General features: G+C 48.4%; 1 protein-coding gene across 3 annotated transcripts in view; it reads right to left on the bottom strand.

Moving 5' to 3' along the window:
• Positions 1-22,227, bottom strand: part of LOC146813537 (uncharacterized) — a 469,352-nt gene that overhangs the window by 367,117 nt on the left and 80,008 nt on the right. For all 3 annotated transcript variants that reach the window (XM_085620297.1, XM_085620296.1, XM_085620298.1), the window contains exon 2: positions 21,703-21,760. In XM_085620297.1, the coding sequence (XP_085476423.1) occupies positions 21,703-21,760 (58 nt within the window). The remainder of the gene's footprint in view (positions 1-21,702; positions 21,761-22,227) is intronic.

Below are 22,227 nucleotides of genomic sequence, written 5' to 3'. Positions count from 1 at the left end.
AGAAGTCTGGACTTTCTAAGTGCTAAGTGAGTAATGGCTTCCATTAAAGTGGAAGTAAAGTCATACATTCTGCCAGGTGGGCGATAAATCAGGATGCCCGATACGGAGTGGTTGGGGCCGGTGTTAATTGTGAAGGATCCAGCTTCACTGTGATCGATCTGTATAGGAGCTAAGGAGCAGACTAGAGGGGCTTTCGTGGCTATGGCTATGCCTCCCCCCCTTCAGTCTTTCCTGTCCAATCTAGAGAGGGAGTAGCCATGGGGCATGGCCTGGATAATGTCAGGGTCTGAATATTCATCTAACCAGGTCTCCGTCAAGAATAGAATGTTAAGATTTTGATCCTCGAGTAGATGAAATATTTCGAGGGCGTGCTTGCGGAGGGATCTACAATTGAGTAGAGCTGCTTTCAGGGAGTGACCCATGCTTGTTGTTGGAATGTGGATCATGGGTTCAAAGCTACACCCTGTACATTTACTTAACGACAGGGCGGTCATGGCGTGCTTACAAGCTGCAGGCATGTCAGGTTGGAGATCAAGCAAAGCATGTCTGCCATACCTTATAGTGGTTGGTGTGGATGAACCAAGATCTGTTGAAAAAAGTACTTTTAAAGTGTGTTCCTGTGATTTGTCCAAACACAAGCGCACTCCTTTCTAAAGCAACCAGCTGAGCTTCATGTGAAATATACTTATTTCCTGGGGTTTCACGGGTGCAGACAGAATGAATTATTGGCTGCCTTAAATGGCAAGCCTTTTGACTTTCATGAAAAACACGAATTGTGCGAGTCCGTGGCTCATGCATATTCCCAGTTGCACTCACCTGTGACACGATTTGAACATAAAAACCATAGGTCTACTTTTCCATAGGCAGACATAGAACTGGCACCCATGGGCGCTAGATCCCTCTCTCAGCGCTTCTGCTGTGGGCGAAGGGGTTCTTGATGTGCCCGAGCGGGCACCTTTGGTAGAACAATCTGCCATAGGAAGGGAATGAACCCTCTTGCGCTCTGTCGGGTGCTTCAAGACTGGCCATCAGGGAGGTGCCAAGAAGCAAATCGATCTATTCCGTATTGATGAGTAAACTTGAAAATGTGCTCAACATATTCACACTGAAAATAGACGTTTTGAATTGTGGGCTCACAACGCTTTTGTAAGTGCGACAAGTGTTTGCAGATAAAAGATCCGATGACAGCAACCATCCTGCCCTGTGGGAGGCACCACCAGGGGGCGCTTCGCCGGGTTCTTCTCTTCCTGTCTCCTCATAACTTACCTTTGATGTGTCATGCTTGGACAGCAGCGATCTGACTGGAGACCCAGATTATCACCTGGTCAATATATGCCCGAAAGAGGTCCAATGAGGTATTTATCACACGGAAAGCTTCTAGATAGGTAAGTAAATATGCGTGGTTCTGTAAGGAAGTGGCTATCTACACACACAAGACGTGTCAGATTACCAGAAGCCTCTAGAGTAGATATATCCAGAACAGACACATCTGATAATAAGGGGCTATCCACACACACACGACGTGTCAGATTACCAGAAGCCTCTAGAGTAGATATATCCAGAACAGATACAGCTGATAATAAGGGGCTATCCACACACACACGACGTGTCAGATTACCAGAAGCCTCTAGAGTAGATATATCCAGAACAGACACAGCTGATAATAAGGGGCTATCCACACACACGGCGTGTCAGATTACCAGAAGCCTCTAGAGTAGATATATCCAGAACAGACACAGCTGATAATAAGGGGCTATCTACACACACACGACGTGTCAGATTACCAGAAGCCTCTAGAGTAGATACATCCAGAACAGACACAGCTGATAATAAGGGGCTATCCACACACACACGACGTGTCAGATTACCAGAAGCCTCTAGAGTAGATACATCCAGAACAGACACAGCTGATAATAAGGGGCTATCCACACACACACGACGTGTCAGATTACCAGAAGCCTCTAGAGTAGATATATCCAGAACACACAGCTGATAATAAGGGGCTATCTACACACACACACGACGTGTCAGATTACCAGAAGCCTCTAGAGTAGATACATCCAGAACAGACACAGCTGATAATAAGGGGCTATCCACACACACACGACGTGTCAGATTACCAGAAGCCTCTAGAGTAGATATATCCAGAACACACAGCTGATAATAAGGGGCTATCTACACACACACACGACGTGTCAGATTACCAGAAGCCTCTAGAGTAGATACATCCAGAACAGACACAGCTGATAATAAGGGGCTATCCACACACACGACGTGTCAGATTACCAGAAGCCTCTAGAGTAGATATATCCAGAACAGACACAGCTGATAATAAGGGGCTATCCACACACACACAACGTGTCAGATTACCAGAAGCCTCTAGAGTAGATACATCCAGAACAGACACAGCTGATAATAAGGGGCTATCCACACACACACGACGTGTCAGATTACCAGAAGCCTCTAGAGTAGATACATCCAGAACAGACACAGCTGATAATAAGGGGCTATCCACATACACACGACGTGTCAGATTACCAGAAGCCTCTAGAGTAGATACATCCAGAACAGACACAGCTGATAATAAGGGGCTATCCACACACACACGACGTGTCAGATTACCAGAAGCCTCTAGAGTAGATCTATCCAGAACACACAGCTGATAATAAGGGGCTATCTACACACACACACGACGTGTCAGATTACCAGAAGCCTCTAGAGTAGATATATCCAGAACAGACACAGCTGATAATAAGGGGCTATCCACACACACACAAGACGTGTCAGATTACCAGAAGCCTCTAGAGTAGATATATCCAGAACAGACACAGCTGATAATAAAAGCTATCCACACACACACACACACGACGTGTCAGATTACCAGAAGCCTCTAGAGTAGATACATCCAGAACAGACACAGCTGATAATAAGGGGCTATCCACACACACACGACGTGTCAGATTACCAGAAGCCTCTAGAGTAGATCTATCCAGAACAGACACAGCTGATAATAAGCGGCTATCTACACACACACAACGTGTCAGATTACCAGAAGCCTCTAGAGTAGATACATCCAGAACAGACACAGCTGATAATAAGGGGCTATCCACACACACGGCGTGTCAGATTACCAGAAGCCTCTAGAGTAGATACATCCAGAACAGACACAGCTGATAATAAGGGGCTATCCACACACACACGACGTGTCAGATTACCAGAAGCCTCTAGAGTAGATACATCCAGACCAGACACAGCTGATAATAAGGGGCTATCTACACACACACACGACGTGTCAGATTACCAGAAGCCTCTAGAGTAGATACATCCAGAACAGACACAGCTGATAATAAGGGGCTATCCACACACACACGACGTGTCAGATTACCAGAAGCCTCTAGAGTAGATACATCCAGAACAGAGACAGCTGATAATAAGGGGCTATCCACACACACACGACGTGTCAGATTACCAGAAGCCTCTAGAGTAGATACATCCAGAACAGACACAGCTGATAATAAGGGGCTATCCACCCACAAGACGTCTCAGATTACCAGAAGCCTCTAGACTAGATACATCCAGAACAGACACAGCTGATAAGGGGCTATCCACACACACAAGACGTGTCAGATTACCAGAAGCCTCTAGACTAGATACATCCAGAACAGACACAGCTGATAATAAGGGGCTGTCCACACACACACGACGTGTCAGATTACCAGAAGCCTCTAGAGTAGATATATCCAGAACACACAGCTGATAATAAGGGGCTATCCACACACACACGACGTGTGAGATTACCAGAAGCCTCTAGAGTAGATACATCCAGAACAGACACAGCTGATAATAAGGGGCTATCCACACACACAAGACGTGTCAGATTACCAGAAGCCTCTAGAGTAGATATATCCAGAAAAGACACAGCTGATAATAAGGGGCTATCCACACACACACGACGTGTCAGATTACCAGAAGCCTCTAGAGTAGATACATCCAGAACAGACACAGCTGATAATAAGGGGCTATCCACACACACACGACGTGTGAGATTACCAGAAGCCTCTAGAGTAGATACATCCAGAACAGACACAGCTGATAATAAGGGGCTATCCACACACACAAGACGTGTCAGATTACCAGAAGCCTCTAGAGTAGATATATCCAGAACACACAGCTGATAATAAGGGGCTATCCACACACACAAGACGTGTCAGATTACCAGAAGCCTCTAGAGTAGATATATCCAGAACACACAGCTGATAATAAGGGGCTATCCACACACACACGACGTGTCAGATTACCAGAAGCCTCTAGAGTAGATACATCCAGAACAGACACAGCTGATAATAAGGGGCTATCCACACACACACACAACGTGTCAGATTACCAGAAGCCTCTAGAGTAGATACATCCAGAACAGACACAGCTGATAATAAGGGGCTATCCACACACACACACACGACGTGTCAGATTACCAGAAGCCTCTAGAGTAGATACATCCAGAACGGACACAGCTGATAATAAGGGGCTATCCACACACACACACACACGACGTGTCAGATTACCAGAAGCCTCTAGAGTAGATACATCCAGAACAGACACAGCTGATAATAAGGGGCTATCCACACACACACGACGTGTCAGATTACCAGAAGCCTCTAGAGTAGATACATCCAGAAAAGACACAGCTGATAATAAGGGGCTATCCACACACACACGACGTGTCAGATTACCAGAAGCCTCTAGAGTAGATATATCCAGAACAGACACAGCTGATAATAAGGGGCTATCTACACACACACACGACGTGTCAGATTACCAGAAGCCTCTAGAGTAGATACATCCAGAAAAGACACAGCTGATAATAAGGGGCTATCCACACACACACGACGTGTCAGATTACCAGAAGCCTCTAGAGTAGATACATGCAGAACAGACACAGCTGATAATAAGGGGCTATCCACACACACAAGACGTGTCAGATTACCAGAAGCCTCTAGAGTAGATATATCCAGAACACACAGCTGATAATAAGGGGCTATCCACACACACACACAACGTGTCAGATTACCAGAAGCCTCTAGAGTAGATACATGCAGAACAGACACAGCTGATAATAAGGGGCTATCTACACACAAAAGACGTGTCAGATTACCAGAAGCCTCTAGAGTAGATACACCCAGAACAGATACAGCTGTATAAAATATTTATGCGCACATTTAAAAAAATGGAAAGCAGAGCTTAGCTTAAAAGTTCAGCTTACAATTGTGAAGGAAATAAACAATGGAAACATAATATGAAAAGAACCACAAAGTATTATCGTTTAGTTGTATACATACTGTCAATCGTTTAGAATGAGTAGAAAACATTGACTTTATTCCTTACTGAAAGCTGGACCGACATAAACAAATATACTGCACACGTGTGTGCGCGCACACACATACATACACACACCATGCTATAGTACGGCTGTATGTTTTGGAGTAGTGAGGGGCGGACAGATTGAGGGGCGGACAGATGAAGAGGCCACTGAATTCTGTGTCAGGAAACGGAGGCTTCTGATTATGCTTCTCTTTCTTTACTGAACATTACAGCAGCCAATAAAACTTTGAACTACATAACCCATCAGGCATAGCTTCCCGTCTCTCCACCAATCAACATGCACCCTACTGGGTATATAAGGTTATTTCACCAAAGTCTGTCCTCTTTCTGTGCTGCTGCAGCAGCGAGATGAGTACACATTCTTGTATTTATAGCATATTGATTTCAAGCTTTAGCGCATTGGAAACATACTGTAGTGTAGTGTGTTTGCAGCGCTGCGCCCAGAATCGCGCAACATTAAAGGCTCCATTCCGCGGAGTCGGAGCGGGACAGACGCTTGGTGCGTGTGCACACGAGGAGGCAGCCCACTGGCACTGCCAACTCATTCTCCCATTGGCTCCTCGCGCTAGGGCAGGCAAGAATATATATATCTCCTCGATCCCTGGAACGCCCGACGGGGCGCAAAAAAGGAGAGGGGCTCGGCCCTTGGAGAGTTTTGGGGTGGCGCCTTCCACACAAAGTAGACGTGAATGCAGGCAAGTGTTAGCCATTAATAAAGAAGACCTGCTCACTTGAGGCTCTAGGCCTGTGATGGTCCCACTGTGAAGCACCCCATGGCCCTCTCCCCCTGACGCTCCTCCACACCTCCACTAGCCAGACGCCGTACTTCGCAGAGGAGCTGGATGAATATAATGATGGGTATGATGAGTACGCAGAATGCGAAGAGGTGCCTCACGAGCACCAGATGGAGGAGGCAACTTGTGGAGGCCCTGGACTCGCATGGGCAAAATTCTGTCAACAGGGCGTTGAGCAGGGCATTACAGCCCTTCACTAAACAAAGCGCGTGCTGGGAGCCCCTAGAGGGGGAATCCGCTGTTACGAATGCACAGTTGGGTAAGCAGGGCTTTGCTTGTGAGAGATCTTCCCACAGTTCCTCGGCAGAGGTATTGTTGCAGGTGGCATCATCGGCCCTTAAGGACCATGGGTATGGAAGCTATCCTTCAGGTTCACGCGGTAATTCTTCCATTTCCAACCCAAGGAAGGTGAAAGAGTCTCCTCCTTCATCACCAGACACGTCAGACTCAGACAAGGCCCCAGAGACACCGTGCTACAAAACGCAAGCGCAAAACACATTATGTGGGGACAGAAACCTCCAATAAAAACCTCCTTTTTGACCCTAAGAACATCATTCATCCAAGGTCCAGAGAATGGGTGCCCTGCACGGAGGTCGCACATCATGTGCAGGAGAATATGAGGCAGGGGTTCGAGTGCGAGGTAAGCATCACATTGAGATCAGAGTATTTATTGGGTAAAGTAACTGACACCCCAGAGTTAGACCCTAATAGGGCTACCTTCCTGAAAACATTTGCTAAGGACCCAAAGAAAGGGCTCGATAGGGAATGGAAGGGATGCCAAGATAAGCTACTAGACGTGTCAGGACCTCTCACCAAGATCTTAGACTTAGCAGTTAGGGCAAAGGATTCAAACTCCAACCTGAATACAACAGAGATACTAGAATGGGCTCAGAGAGCATTATGTTATCTAGGAAACACCAACTGTGCGCTGTCCAGAGAGCACAGGAAATCTTTCTTGATGAGAATTGACCCTCAATTGGCAGAGATGGCCTCTAGGGTGGCAGGCTCGTTGGCCAACGGCCTCTTGTTTGTCAACAAGTTCGTCAAGGATCTAGGGAAATATGTTGCCACCATGTTGGCCCTAGATAAGGCCCAGACTTTAATCAAGAAAGCCTTTCATGCCACGGATCGCCCTCGCGAAGCTGACGCTCCCGTGGTACGATGGGGGGGTCGCCCTCCCCGACATCAAACGTTATTACTGGGCCTCCCAGCTGGCTGCGATAAACCACGGGCTTTATGGGCCCGCCCTTAATCCGGCTTTTGAAATGGACAAATTGTTGTTGCCGGGTGGCGACTACAATCGTGCGCTCTACTCTAGATCGCTCGACGCACGTTTGACGGGTCCGACACGGGTCGCGGTACGGGTGTGGCATGCGGCAAACTCGATGATGGGGTGGAAGGATCGGTTGACCCGGGCGACGCCATTGTATGCTTCTGAGCGACTGGGTTGTTTGTGGACGACGAAGGGCTTCGAGAAGTGGGACACGATTGGCATCAGCAGGGTGGGCGATCTTAGGACGAAGGGGTGATTTAAAACATTTGATGTGCTGAAAGCGGAATACCAGTTGCATGACAGGGAGTACTTCCGGTATGTACAGGTTCGCCACGCGTTGTCTTCCGTGTTCCCGGAGGTCGCGTCCATCCCGGAGTGCTCCCCCTTGGAAGATAGAGTGCTTGACGGGCATGTTCCGGATGGCACTATCTCATTGATCTATAAAAAGCTCATTAACGATCGCTCGGGACTGCTGGCCGCCCTCCGTGAGGCATGGGTCGCTGATGGATTGGAGCTGGACGACGAGGATTGGGTATCTGCGGTGGCCTCCCCGAAAGAGGTGGCCATACCAGCCCGCCTTCGTTTCGTCCAGCTCAAAATACTCCTCAGGGTTTACGTTACGGGACCGGGCCTGATGCGTATGGGATATGCGGTGGATGGGATGTGTAAGCGTGGGTGTGGCATGTTAGGGACCTTCTTCCACATTTTGTGGGAATGTCCGGAGGTGACTCGATTCTGGCGTGGTGTGCATGCGGTGTTGCAAGCGTTCACGCATGTTGCGCTGTTCCCCGAGGCTAGGAGGTGTCTGTTGAATGTGTGGGAGCCGACTGATTACACGGTGACGCAAACGTGGTGGGTGACATTGGGATATATGGTGGCCAAGCGTGACATAGCACAATTGTGGGGCTCCCAGAGGTCACCCACGATTTCGGTATGGAAGGAAAATATGGATTGGTGTATGTTCCGAGAAAAGGTTGTGTATGTGGCGAGAGGTAAGCCTGGGAAATGGGTAAAGGTGTGGGGCCCCTGGAACTCCTATCGCGGCGGGATCTGTACCCCGCCACGGACGCCCGACTTGGCGGCGGCCCTGTCTCCCTAGTCTGCACATTCTCTTGACTCTGTGTTATCGTGACCACTTTGTCTCTGCCCCTGCCCTTCCCCCCCTCCTATTCTTGTAGGTTGGTAGAGCCCTCCCGAGGGGAGCACATACTGTTGCCTAGACTTTTGCCGCCTTGTGGTTTTGTTTTTAGTTTCTCATTTAAAATGAAACCGCCATTTGGGATGTTTGGGCAATGTGGCCGCAAATGATATTTTTGATCTGTGGGACTTTTTACTGCTTGCTGCTTGTGTTTCATGGTCTCACTGTCTACTAGCGGCCGGCCTGAAGGTTGTAGGCCCATACTTGTAGATCTCTTGAACTTTGTAATAAAGGTTTCCCCAAAAAAAAAAAAGAAAAAAAAGAAAGCCTTTCATAGTGGCCTTTTTGTAAGGGCCGGAGATTTCCGGGTGTCAACTGACCAGCCGAGGATATTACCAGGCCTCCATAGGGGTTGAGAATAGAGGACGCGAGAGAGCCCCCCGCTCAATCTTTTACCCCACCCGCAACAGAGGTGGGAGAGGCAAGCAGAATCGAAGTGGCTATAGAGGAGGTAACAACAATGCTGGTGACACCTCCTATGCAGGTAAGAATTGTTCAGGCCGGTGGAGGTGTTTGTGGGAGAAAGAATTGGTTTGTTTCTTCAAAATTGTGAGGCTTTAACGCAGGACCCATGGGTACTTCAGACCGTGCAGGGTTTCCGTCTTGAGTTCTACTCCACCCCAAGCCAAAATCGAAGACCGAACCTTGCTCATTTTTTTCCCTATCAGTGAGCTCTTTCATAGACGATGAGATAACATCCTTGTTGGACAAAGGAGCGATTATAGAATCAGTCCCCCACCCGCACAGCTTTTTCAGTACAATTTTTCTGGTGCCAAAGAAGGAACAGGGATTCCGCCATCTGTTAAATCTCAGGGAATTCAATTCTTGGATTGTGTATCGCCATTTCAAAATGGAGGGCATACACCTGTTGAGGGATCTGTTGTTAGAAAAGGACGGGTGGGATGGTGCGTCTCGACTTCAAGAACACATATTTGGAGGTACCTATCTTCCCACCTCATCGAAGGTTCCTACAGTTTCAATGGCAACATTGATGGTTCTAATTCATTGCCATGCCCTTCGGCCTCTCCTACGCCCCTTGGTGTTTCACCTAGCTGCTCACACCGGTTGTACAATACCTTCAAGAAGAGGAGGTTGGCTGATCATTTATCTAGAAGATGTTCTGATCATGGCACAAAACATGGAGACAGTGCTGCTCCACTTATCTTGGACGGTACAGCTCCTTCAGGATCGGGGTTTCGCCATCAACACGGATAAGTCGATCATGATCCCCTCACAGTCTATGGAGTTCCTGGGCTTCCAGGTGGACTCCGTGTTGACATAACTGTTGCTCCCTCTGAAGAAGAGGATCTCGATCAAGAAGGAGTTGAGGAGAGCGCTTGCCTCTCCAATTAGATCCTTGAGGATTCTGGCTGGTAGGTCTTTTGGCCTCTTCGATTCAGGTGATCTTCCCGGGCCCTCTGCATTATCGGGCTCTGCAACGATCAAAGAGCATGCATTTGCGCAAGGGTTTGAGTTATTCAGAGCAGATTCTCATATTGACAGAAGCCAGGACGGAGATATCCTGGTGGCTGGAGCACATGGATGCCTAGAATGGCAATGCCATTTTCGCATTGATTCCAGAGGTAGTGATAGAGTCAGATGCTAGTCGCTGGGGGTGGGGAGCCCAGTATGGGTCAGTGGAGACGGGGGGCAGATGGTCCCCGGAGGAATTACAGTTGCATATAAATTGTCTGGAACTCCTAGCGGGCTAGTTTGCAATTCGAACTCTATACCCACAGAAAGAGTTGTTGTATCTTTCTGTGGATGGACAATGTCTCAGCAGTACGATACATCAATCGCTTGGGGGCACAAGTTCTCATCTGTTGGCAGAGATAGCCAAGGATTTTTTGCATTATTGCCTTCAACATCATATCTCAGTGATGGCAGAATACATTCCAAGTAGCTCCAATGTTGTGGCAGATTGGAACTCCCAGTTTCTCTGGGATTCCAGCGATTGGAGGCTGCACCAGAGGGTGTTTCAACAACTGAATGCGAAGTGGGGGCAATGCACAATAGACCTTTTTGCATCCAGATTGAACACGCAATTACATCAGTTTTATAGTTGGCGATCGGATCTGCAGGCGCTCAACTCGGATACATTTCTACAGCCTTGGACGACGGTCACGCTTTATGCCTTTCCCCTGTTCGCCATGATTCAGAGAGTGTCCGCCGACAGGGGGCAGAGCTAATCTTGATCACTCCGTATTGGAAGGCGCAGTCATGGTTTCCGGTGACGTTAACCTTGACTTGTGCCCCTCCGGTACATCTCATCTCATTCCCAGAAATTTCGGGATATCCACATCTGCTGGTGATGTAGGGTCAATTGTCCCTCGTGGCCTGGTGACTTTTCGGACATGCTGGCAGGTGCCGGGAATTTCGCAGGAAGCAATGTATTTTCTGTCGCAATCTTGAGCTCCCGCTACGCACATAAGTTACGAATTGGGTTGGAGTAGATGAGTTTGTTGGTGTGGTGAACAACAGGTGGATCCCGTGGGATCCAGTATACATATGATTGTGAATTTTCTTTCAGAGGTGGCCAGCCAGGGAATTTTCATTCTGCGATTTCCGGGAGACACACCCACATGGAAGGGAAACCTGTGGAGGAGCTGTAGGAAGGTGGAATCTGACTATATGGTTGCCCCCACTTTTTTCCTGGTGTTTGAATGGTTTTTGACTAGTCTGGCTGGGATCCTGCTATCCAGGACCCCAGCCTATCTGCTTACTCCCTTAAATGATTGGTGTGCATATTAGATGCACTAGTGATTGGATACTGTGGTACCTTATGAGCCCCTAGTATATGGTACCTTAGGTACCTAGGGCATTGGTACTTCACAGGCCTACCAGGGGCTGCAGCATGTATTATGCCACCCCTGGGAAGCATTCACAATCTGACACCACAGGCCTGCTACTGCAGCCTGTGTGAGGTAGTGTTAGCACTCCTCACTGAGGTATAGGTTCCTATATCTCACCATACACACACACATAAACCTATCAGTCACTCCTCTAGCAGGCCCTAACAATCCTGAGGGCAGGGTGCTTGGTTTACTATGTGAGGGGGTGCTTCTGCCTGAGCAGGACCCCTCTGCAGCTAGCAGAGTCTATTCTCTACTGCTGTTTGTGGATGCGGTTAAACCATATACTCTCAAGTGCATTATAACCTCGCAGTAAATGCTAACTTTGGAATGACTGCATCAAAACATGTCGTGTTTGGTGTCAAACAACTTGGAATCCTACCCCCACACCAGTAACTGGTGTGGGAGTAGGATCCCACCCTTCTAGAGGGGACGACATGTACCCACTGTACTACACGGTAGAAATCTTCTAGAGCCCTGGCATCACAAAATGGATGCCACCAGCACAGACACCGGGCTGCCCTCCTGCTGCTGACCGAAACTCGCAGTGGAGGGAGCTCAACAAAGGGTTTCCTGTCACAGGGAGGTGTCACCACCTCCCAGACAGGATTTAGTGTATTGGAGCTGGGTGGGTGCACTCCTAGAGTGCTTTGAAGTCCTGCACTGGGGGAGCAGTAGGCTCCTCTGTGCATATGCCAGCTCAAACCGGTTCAGGGGCTACCTGCCCCAGCTCTGGCGCGAAACTGGACAAAGGGAAGTGGGTGTAACCACCCACTACCCTGACCCTCCTAGAGGAGTGGTCATAGAGCTAGTCCCTCCCATCTTTTCACTATAAGATACCAAAGCTTGCCAATGCAACTTAGATTACACCTGGACGACGCTCAACTAAGAAGAATCCTGGCCCTTCGACGTTCCACTACCTCTGGAAGACTGAAGAATCTCCCTTGGAGTCAAGGAGTGACTCCCCTGCTTGGCAGGCACCAAAACTCTTCAACAACGGTTGCAAACTTTACCGCTCCCGCCGGAGCCCGAAGTCCCTGCGTCCCCTGAAGCAGATTTCCTGACCTCTCGACGGCCATTTTGAGTCCCCAGCGAAGCTGTGGCATCTGGACCCCACGAGTGACGAGGAACAGCAATACCAGGGAACCGTGCACTGATTTCGAGTGCAAGCCCTAAACTACGTCCAACGAAGTTGTGCTTTGGTCCACTGGTTGTCCAAGTCCCTAGCAGGTCTAGTACCGAATTTCAGCGGCCTACCCCGTCCCGAGTGACCGTGGGCTGTTGTTAAACTTTTCCTGCAAAGGCGTCTTCGCGGTTGCTTGCCCGTTGGCTAGTAACTCACCTGAAGACTTCCACATCGATTCCAAGGGCTCGCCTGGTTGCTCTGGGCCTGCCCTCACTTACCCTCGCTGGGTAAGTCCATCAGACCTTGCTGGTCTGCACCATTGCCAATCTTCACTCCACATGAGACTTGCGGCTGCCAAGGCTTGTTGGCTCCAATCCGGGTGCCGACACCGTCGACAGCTGCAGATGTCGTGGGACCTCCCGAATCCAGCTGCTGGTCATCGTCGAACCTTCCTGGACCTCGTGAGCGAAGAGACAAAACACCATCAACGACTTGAAGAGACGCGACAGCTGTGGTCATCCATCTTGCTGGCCACCGGTCACTGGCAAGTGACTCTGAACTCTGTCCCCTCAATTTCTAGGTCTTCTGCAACTCCAATCCATCTTCGGATTCGAACGGACACCTCTCCAGTCGTCACAAGCAGCAAGTATCCAGTGATCTCCATTGGAAACAGCATCGCGACCAGACACCAAAGGACACCTATGCACCCGGCTTCCCTGGGTGAGGTAACTCGTGCACTCCGGTGCCCAAGTGTGTGTTGGCTCTCGAAATACTTACCCTGTAAGTTGCTTGCCTGTTGACTTTTGCGAAGTGCCCTAAAGCTGTAATTTACAAAGCACGACATTTGCCATTGAAACGCATTGAAAACCCGCGTGTGTGTTTAGACACTGCACGCGTCTCCTGTGAGCCGGCTACTCACCTGCTAACACTGCAGAAGGGAAGCCCCAGCAATTCCCAAGGCCCTAGGCCTCTTCATTTTGCAAGTCGAGTTTGTTACACCATTTTTTTAGTATATGGTCTGGTACGCCCCTAGGGCTCCAGCCATATTTGTGCTTAATTTATTGAGAACTGTTGATCTTTTGAATGTTTACCTGGCTCTAATCTCATAAAGAGATTAGTAGAGTATATTTAGAAATAAATACATATATATTTGATATATATACCTGTGTGGTGTCTTTTCATTTTGTAATTCAAGAGATTATAAGGTAAAACAAGCTGCTTTACATTCCTCAGAGACTTAGCCTGAAGGCTGCTCTCCACAGCTACCACTAGGATAGCTTTCTTTAAAGGTTGTCTTAAACCTATCTACCACAAGAGTCAAATTGGACTGGTGCAAGGTGGCCACTATAACTAGTGACCAGCATATGCCAGGCCAACTTCTCACATTGGTGGGCAGCGTGTGGGATTCCAGCTTGCCATTGTTTTACCAGAAAATCTCTATTTGAATTACTAACTGAAAACCACTTAAGGTACTCAAGGTACATATAAAGTCAAGCTAGTATCAATAAGTTCTACTGAACTTAGAGCTGTTTGTGAAGGGACAAGCACACCCTTGCTACAGCTCAAGCTAGGTCCAGTAGGCCTCAACTAGTGTAGGTAGTACAACACTGCACAACACTAGTATGTCTCACCAGGGTGGAGCCAGTGGGTCCACCCCATCTCAGTACAAAGATATAGCCTACACTGAACTGAAGGCCTTATGCTTTGAAAGACAACTGAGGGTGGGCAGGAGTCCCTCATCACAACACCTGATAGATCTGTTAGTAGCAGATGACCTGAGACAAGCTCTAGGAGCTAGTGGGTCTGCATCAGGGGGTGGGTCACACATAGTCTCTGGGTCTGATGATGAAAATCAAGATGACCTGGACTCTGTGGGTGAAGGGCCAGACCCAGAAGGGTCTGAAGGGAATAGAGGAAATCTCCCTAAGAGAACTGACAGAGTGGGAGACAGGCCTAGGTCCCTCTTAAGGGACTCTGACAGGTCATATCACTCTGGAAGAGAATCTATTCCACAGAGGAACTCCAACTGTCCCAGGGAGACCTCCTCTGAGAGAAGGTTCAAGATGCTCCAGTATGAGGAAGCTAGGCTTGCCCTCAGAACCAAGCAATTGGCCTTAGATAGGGAAGCCTTCGAGCTCCAAAGAGCTTCAAAGAAGGAGGGGTTAGATACCCCTGGTGGCAGCAACAGTGTCCCTAGAGGCAGAGATTACATTCCAGACCATAGGAACCTGTCCAAGGTTGTTCCTCCCTACCAGAGTGGGGATGATATCCACAAATGGATAACTGCTATGGAGAGGACCTGTAAAGTTCAACAGGTCCCCCAGAAACAGTGGTCTGCAATCTTGTGGCTCTCCTTTTCAGATAGAGGTAGAGACAAGCTCCTCACTGTTAGAGAAGAGGATGCTAATGACTATGAATCCCTGAAGAGTGCATTAATAGATGGGTTTGGCTTAACCACTGAACAGTAGAGGTTCAAGTTCAGAGACACCCAGAAAGCACAGACTCAGGATTGGGTGGACTTTGTAGATTGTGCTACCAAGGCTCTGGAGGGTTGGATAGTTGGCAGTAGAGTCACTGACTTTAAAGGATTGAATAATTTGATTATGAGAGAGCAGATCCTTAATAATTGTCAAAACCAACTCTTACACCAGTACCTGGTGGACTCTGATCGGACCTCTCCCCAAGAATTGGGAAAGAAGGCAGACAAATGGGTCAGAACCAGGGTTAGACCCAAGAACCAAGGTGGTGACCAGAAGAAAGATTCCACTAAGCCCAAAGAGAAAGGTGGGGATGATAAAACAGAAAAGTCCTCTGAAGGGCCCCAAAAACCCAGTTCTGGGGGTGGGTCCCAAAATCCTTCCTCTTCCAATAAGAAACCATATTGCCATGTGTGCAAGAAACCTGGACACTGGAAAACTGACTCCAGCTGTCCAAAGAATGGCAATAAAGAAAATGTTCCTCCCTCTGCAGCTCCAACACCTCCTGTTACTACCAGTAGTAATCCCCCAGGTGGTGGGAGTGCACCCAAAAAATTAGTTGGGCTTTCTTGGGGAACTCAGGTGGACTCTGGCCTAACCAGGTCCCCTACACAAGCAACTCTAGTCTGTGATGGTGGCATGGGGTTTGCCAACTTTACCATGAGTCCCAATATATTGGGCAGGTACAGACAAGAGCCCATGATCAATGGTCAGAAGGCTGTGGCCTACAGGGACACAGGGGCTAGTGTCACCATGGTGACAAAGAGACTAGTGCCCCTAGAACAGCTTTCACCTGAGTTTAGCTACCAGGTGACCAATATTGATGGAATTAGGACAGACCATCCCATGGCAGTGGTAAATCTCAGCTGGGGAGGGGTCACTGGCCCAAAGAGAGTGGCAGTGTCCCCAACCTTGCCTGTAGATTGTCTACTGGGGAATGATCTGGAAATCTCAGCCTGGGCTAAAGTAGACCACAATGCCCATTTAAGAATGTTAGGCATCCCTGAGAGAGTGGATGAGACCCTGAGGGCCTCACCTCCACCCCAGGAGAAGGTAAGGGGAGTGAAGCCTGAAACTATGGATCACTCCACACAAACAGAGAGCATAGGGGGTGAGGAACAGTCCTCCCCCCACCAGACTAAAGGTAAGGGTCAGCTTTCTAAGAGAACTGACCCTGCCCCTTGTGAATTAACTGCCCCAGAAGTGGTCAGGCCTGTCCTGGCCACAACTCTGATGGCAGGGGATCCTTCCAAGGTGGCACCCAGTCTGGAGCAGGTACCCTGCCCCTCTCTACCCTGCCTCAGTCAGCCCAGGGCTGCAGAGGTCAGGGAGGTCAGTGGACCCTTAATGGGCCCCTGTCCAGAGGAACCCCCTCATCAGCAGATTAGGGACACCCAGCAGAGTAGTTTGAGCCAGGTGAATATTCCTCTACAAACTGAGGGATCCCCCTTAACCCTAGGTACAGGTACCCCCCAGATGGACTTTGTTGGGCACAGGGAAACCACGGGCATAGTTGCCCCAAACATTCCAATGCCCTCCACTACTCCAACCAGAGGGACCCAACCCCCAGCTGTAGGCAGCCAGAGGTTGACCCTTAGGGCCAGATATGACACAGTCATGGACAGAAAGGCTTCCATGGTGACCAGTGTACTGAGGAAGTGGAGACCACCCCAAATAGGGCCTCATTTCCAGACTCAGACACCCCACCAGCCTACTTCTGTACCAGAAAACAATACAGGTAATTTCCCTAGACTTTGGAGAAACTCCAAAACCCCTTGGGGTAGGATTTCCCAAGTGGACCATGAGACAGGGAGCAACCATGCTAGTGCAGGTTCTTCCTTATAAGGCTTAACTGGGCAAGGTTAGCCTTATCTCCTTTCGTTTGGGGAGGGGGGGGGGGTTATGTAGGAAGGTGGAATCTGACTATATGGTTGCCCCCACTTTTTTCCTGGTGTTTGAATGGTTTTTGACTAGTCTGGCTGGGATCCTGCTATCCAGGACCCCAGCCTATCTGCTTACTCCCTTAAATGATTGGTGTGCATATTAGATGCACTAGTGATTGGATACTGTGGTACCTTATGAGCCCCTAGTATATGGTACCTTAGGTACCTAGGGCATTGGAACTTCACAGGCCTACCAGGGGCTGCAGCATGTATTATGCCACCCCTGGGAAGCATTCACAATCTGACACCACAGGCCTGCTACTGCAGCCTGTGTGAGGTAGTGTTAGCACTCCTCACTGAGGTATAGGTTCCTATATCTCACCATACACACACATATAAACCTATCAGCCACCCCTATGGCAGGCCCTATCAATTCTGAGGGCAGGGTGCTTGGTTTACTACGTGAGGGGGTGCCTCTGCATGAACAGGACCCCTCTGCAATTGGCAGAGTCTATTCTCTGTGGCTGTTTATGAATGCAGTTAAACCATATACTCTTAAGTGCATTATAACCCAAGGGTAAATGCTAACTTTGGAATGACTGCATCAAAACATGTCGTGTTTGGTGTCAAACAACTTGGAATCCTACCCCCACACCAGTAACTGGTGTTGGAGTAGGATCCCACCCTTGTAGAGGGGACGACATGTACCCACTGTACTACACGGTAGAAATCTTCTAGAGCCCTGGCATTACAAAATGGATGCCACCAGCACAGACACCGGGCTGCCCTCCTGCTGCTGACCGAAACTCGCAGTGGAGGGAGCTCAACAAAGGGTTTCCTGTCACAGGGAGGTGTCACCACCTCCCAGACAGGATTTAGTGTATTGGAGCTGGGTGGGTGCACTCTTAGAGTGCTTTGAAGTCCTGCACTGGGGGAGCAGTAGGCTCCTCTGTGCATATGCCAGCTCAAACCGGTTCAGGGGCTACCTGCCCCAGCTCTGGCGCGAAACTGGACAAAGGGAAGTGGGTGTAACCACCCACTACCCTGACCCTCCTAGAGGAGTGGTCATAGAGCTAGTCCCTCCCATCTTTTCACTATAAGATACCAAAGCTTGCCAATGCAACTTAGATTACACCTGGACGACGCTCAACTGAGAAGAATCCTGGCCCTTCGACGTTCCACTATCTCTGGAAGACTGAAGAATCTCCCTTGGAGTCAAGGAGTGACTCCCCTGATTGGCAGGCACCAAAACTCTTCAACAACGGTTGCAAACTTTACCGCTCCCGCTGGAGCCCGAAGTCCCTGCGTCCCCTGAAGCGGATTTCCTGACCTCTCGACGGCCATTTTGAGTCCCCAGCGTAGCTGTGGCATCTGGACCCCACGAGTGACGAGGAACAGCAATACCAGGGAACCGTGCACTGATTTTGAGTGCAAGCCCTAAACTACTTCCAACGAAGTTGTGCTTTGGACCACTGGTTGTCCAAGTCCCTAGCAGGTCTAGTACCGAATTTCAGCGGCCTACCCCGTCCCGAGTGACCGTGGGCTGTTGTTAAACTTTTCCTGCAAAGGCGGCTTCGCGGTTGCTTGCCCTTTGGCTAGTAACCCACCTGAAGACTTCCACATCGATTCCAAGGGCTCGCCTGGTTGCTCTGGGCCTGCCCTCACTTACCCTCGCTGGGTAAGTCCATCAGACCTTGCTGGTCTGCACCATTGCCAATCTTCACTCCACACGAGACTTGCGGCTGCCTAGGCTTGTTGGCTCCAATCCGGGTGCCGACACCGTCGACAGCTGCAGACGTCGTGGGACCTCCCGAATCCAGCTGCTGGTCATCGTCGAACCTTCCTGGACCTCGTGAGCATAGAGACAAAACACCATCAACGACCTGAAGGGACGCGACAGCTGTGGTCATCCATCTTGTTGGCCACCGGTCACTGGCAAGTGACTCTGAACTCTGTCCCCTCAATTTCTAGGTCTTCTGCAACTCCAATCCATCTTCGGATTCGAACGGACACCTCTCCAGTCGTCACAAGCAGCAAGTATCCAGTGATCTCCATTGGAAACAGCATCGCGACCCGACACCAAAGGACACCTATGCACCCGGCTTCCCTGGGTGAGGTAACTCGTGCACTCCGGTGCCCAAGTGTGTGTTGGCTCTCGAAATACTTACCCTGTAAGTTGCTTGCCTGTTGACTTTTGCGAAGTGCCCTAAAACTGTAATTTACAAACCGCGACATTTGCCATTGAAACGCATTGAAAACCCACGTGTGTTTTTAGACACTGCACGCGTGTCCTGTGAGCCGGCTACTTACCTGCTAACACTGCAGAAGTGAAGCCCCAGCGATTCCCAAGGCCCTAGGCCTCTTTATTTTGCAAGTCGAGTTTGTTACACCATTTTTTTAGTATATGGTCTGGTACGCCCCTAGGGCTCCAGCCATATCTGTGCTTAATTTATTGAGAACTGTTGATCTTTTGAATGTTTACCTGGCTCTAATCTCATAAAGAGATTAGTAGAGTATATTTAGAAATAAATACATATATATTTGATATATATACCTGTGTGGTGTCTTTTCATTTGGTAATTCAAGAGATTATAAGGTAAAACAAGCTGCTTTACATTCCTCAGAGACTTAGCCTGAAGGCTGCTCTCCACAGCTACCACTAGGATAGCTTTCTTTAAAGGTTGTCTTAAACCCATCTACCACAAGAGTCGAATTGGACTGGTGCAAGGTGGCAACTATAACTAGTGACCAGCATATGCCAGGCCAACTTCTCACAGGAGCACCCTTTGGTTTTTAAACTATTGAGAGGCATTAGATTGGCGAGACCACCAAAACTAAGATATTCCGCGATGTGGGATGTAGATGTGGTACTTCGGTTTATCAGAAACTGGCCAGCGAACGAAGGACTTTCAGTTATCAGCTAAACTTACTTTGTTGCAATGTCTTATTTCCTGCAGACAGGTCTCGGACGTACGATCCTTGGATTTGCAGGTAAAGTATTTACTCCCACTGGAGTGTCTTTCACAATTTCTAAATGGACGAAGACAAATTCCAGATGTGTGAGTTATCCTGCTTTTCCACGTCACAGAAAGTAATGTGGAGTCCAATGTTTGAAATGCTACGAGGATTGTACTCGTGAATTTAAAAATTATGCGGCAGGTCAATTGTCTATTTCCTTACAGAAACCTTTCCACCCAGTCTCTTCTGCAATTTTGGCCAGATGGGTCAAATGGTTATTGAGTGAAGCTGGTATGGACGTCTCCATATTTGGGGCTCATTCTGTGAGAGAAGCTATGGCTTCAAAGGCCTTTATAATTGGTTCTCATTTGGAGGACATTTTAACTACGGCGGATGGTTCTTCTGATTCAACATTTAAGACATTTTATCATAAACCAATTGTGGATGTAGCATCGAATGTAATTGCAAAACTTTAAACAAGCACAATCAGAAGCCTCAGTTTCCTGACATAGATCTAAAAATGTTCTAGCTAACGTGTCAAGAATTTTCAATTCTATTAAGGCCACGGATGCGAGGATTATCCCACCCTGGGAATGGATATGTTGGACTAGTGAATTATGGGTGATATGTTGAATGTCAACTGTATATTTGTACAGGTTATTATGAAGTGTTTTAGATTCCCGCCCAACGTTGATGATGTCGCGGTAGACATGAGATATTATGGCTTTCGGTTTTTTTCAGGTACAGAGAGCAAGATGACCTGAAGGGCCTTGAAGAACAAGAAACCTGGTTTCGGAAAAGACAAGAAGATTTGGTTGGTGCACCTGGTGAAGGAGACCAGTTGAAAGACAAGAGGGTAATGGAGACTGACGGTCATGGTTATGGACTGTTTGGCAAAGAAAGAGGACAGACTTTGGAGAAATAACGTTATATACCCAGTAGGGTGCATGTTGATTGGTGGAGAGAAGGCAAGCTATGCCTGATGGGTTATAAGGTTCAAAGTTTTATTGGCTGCTGTTTGCTTCAGTAAAGAAGGAGAAGTATCATCCTCGCCTCCGTATCCTTAATAGAATTAAAAATTCTTGATGCGTTAGCTAAAAAAAATGTATAGAGGCGGCACGCTATGCAGCACAATCTACTCTACTACCTAATTACTATTGAAGTAACTTGTGAGTATCTGAACAGGGTTCCATCGCTTCCTAATTATACACAATAAACTGCATTGGTTTCAGATTATATCTTATAGATCTCAGGTGTGGAAGATTGAGGGAATCCACTCCTGGTCATACAACTCTGAGCAGAATCGAAGCCCTCTCTGCTGTGAATGTTTCTAAAACATCCCTGTGAATCGTCAGTAGTAAGGCTCAACATTTCTTTAGTGACAGCACTGCACTACCGCTGTCTCCTGGCCACACACACTGGTGTCCACAAACCTCTGCCCACCTTTCACCTGTTAAGTCATCTCGAACAACCAGGGAGAAACCCCCAGAAGCAGGAAGCTGCATAGGAGTGCCGCCTTTCAAAAGATATTTAGGCCAGTTTAGGGAGGAGATGAGAACATAAGGAACCAAGACAAATTAAGTTGAACTGAATGAGTGGGGTTCAAGGAATAGAAGGACAAGGAGAACGAAACGTGACTTACTGAAAAATAGCAGGACTACGCTTTGAAAATTGTGAAAGATTGCCACACTGCCACCATGCTTCGAAATCGCACTCCGGATATAAATAAATGTAGTAAAAGCGCATGCATTTCATTACTTACATTATCGGAGTCCGGATCAGGCATATTGCTGCAACTTTTCACCATAATATCTTTGGATCTAGAATTTAGAAACAGACCTGTGTCAAGGAAGTAGAAGAATAGCAAAGAAATACAGATTTCATTCCTGTAACACTGAAAATAAGGTTTAGGGCACAGTACCCTCTGCACCAGTGTAGAACAGTACATCCAGGTGTGGAGCACGCAGCTCCCTCAGTAACAATCCTATCAGCAGCTCTAGACATAGCAGAGGCCACACTCCCCCCTCAGTAACAACCCTATCAGTAGCTCTAGCCATAGCAGAGGGCACACTCCCCCCTCAGTAACAACCCTATCAGAAGCTCTAGACATAGCAGAGGCCACACTCCCCCCTCAGTAACAACCCTATCAGTAGCTCTAGCCATAGCAGAGGGCACACTCCCCCCTCAGTAACAACCCTATCAGAAGCTCTAGCCATAGCAGAGGGCACACTCCCCCCTCAGTAACAACCCTATCAGAAGCTCTAGCCATAGCAGAGGGCACACTCCC

This window comes from Triturus cristatus, chromosome 7 (assembly GCF_964204655.1).
Source record: "Triturus cristatus chromosome 7, aTriCri1.1, whole genome shotgun sequence".
Lineage (NCBI taxonomy): Eukaryota > Metazoa > Chordata > Amphibia > Caudata > Salamandridae > Triturus > Triturus cristatus.
This window is presented reverse-complemented; position numbering and strand designations above follow the sequence as displayed.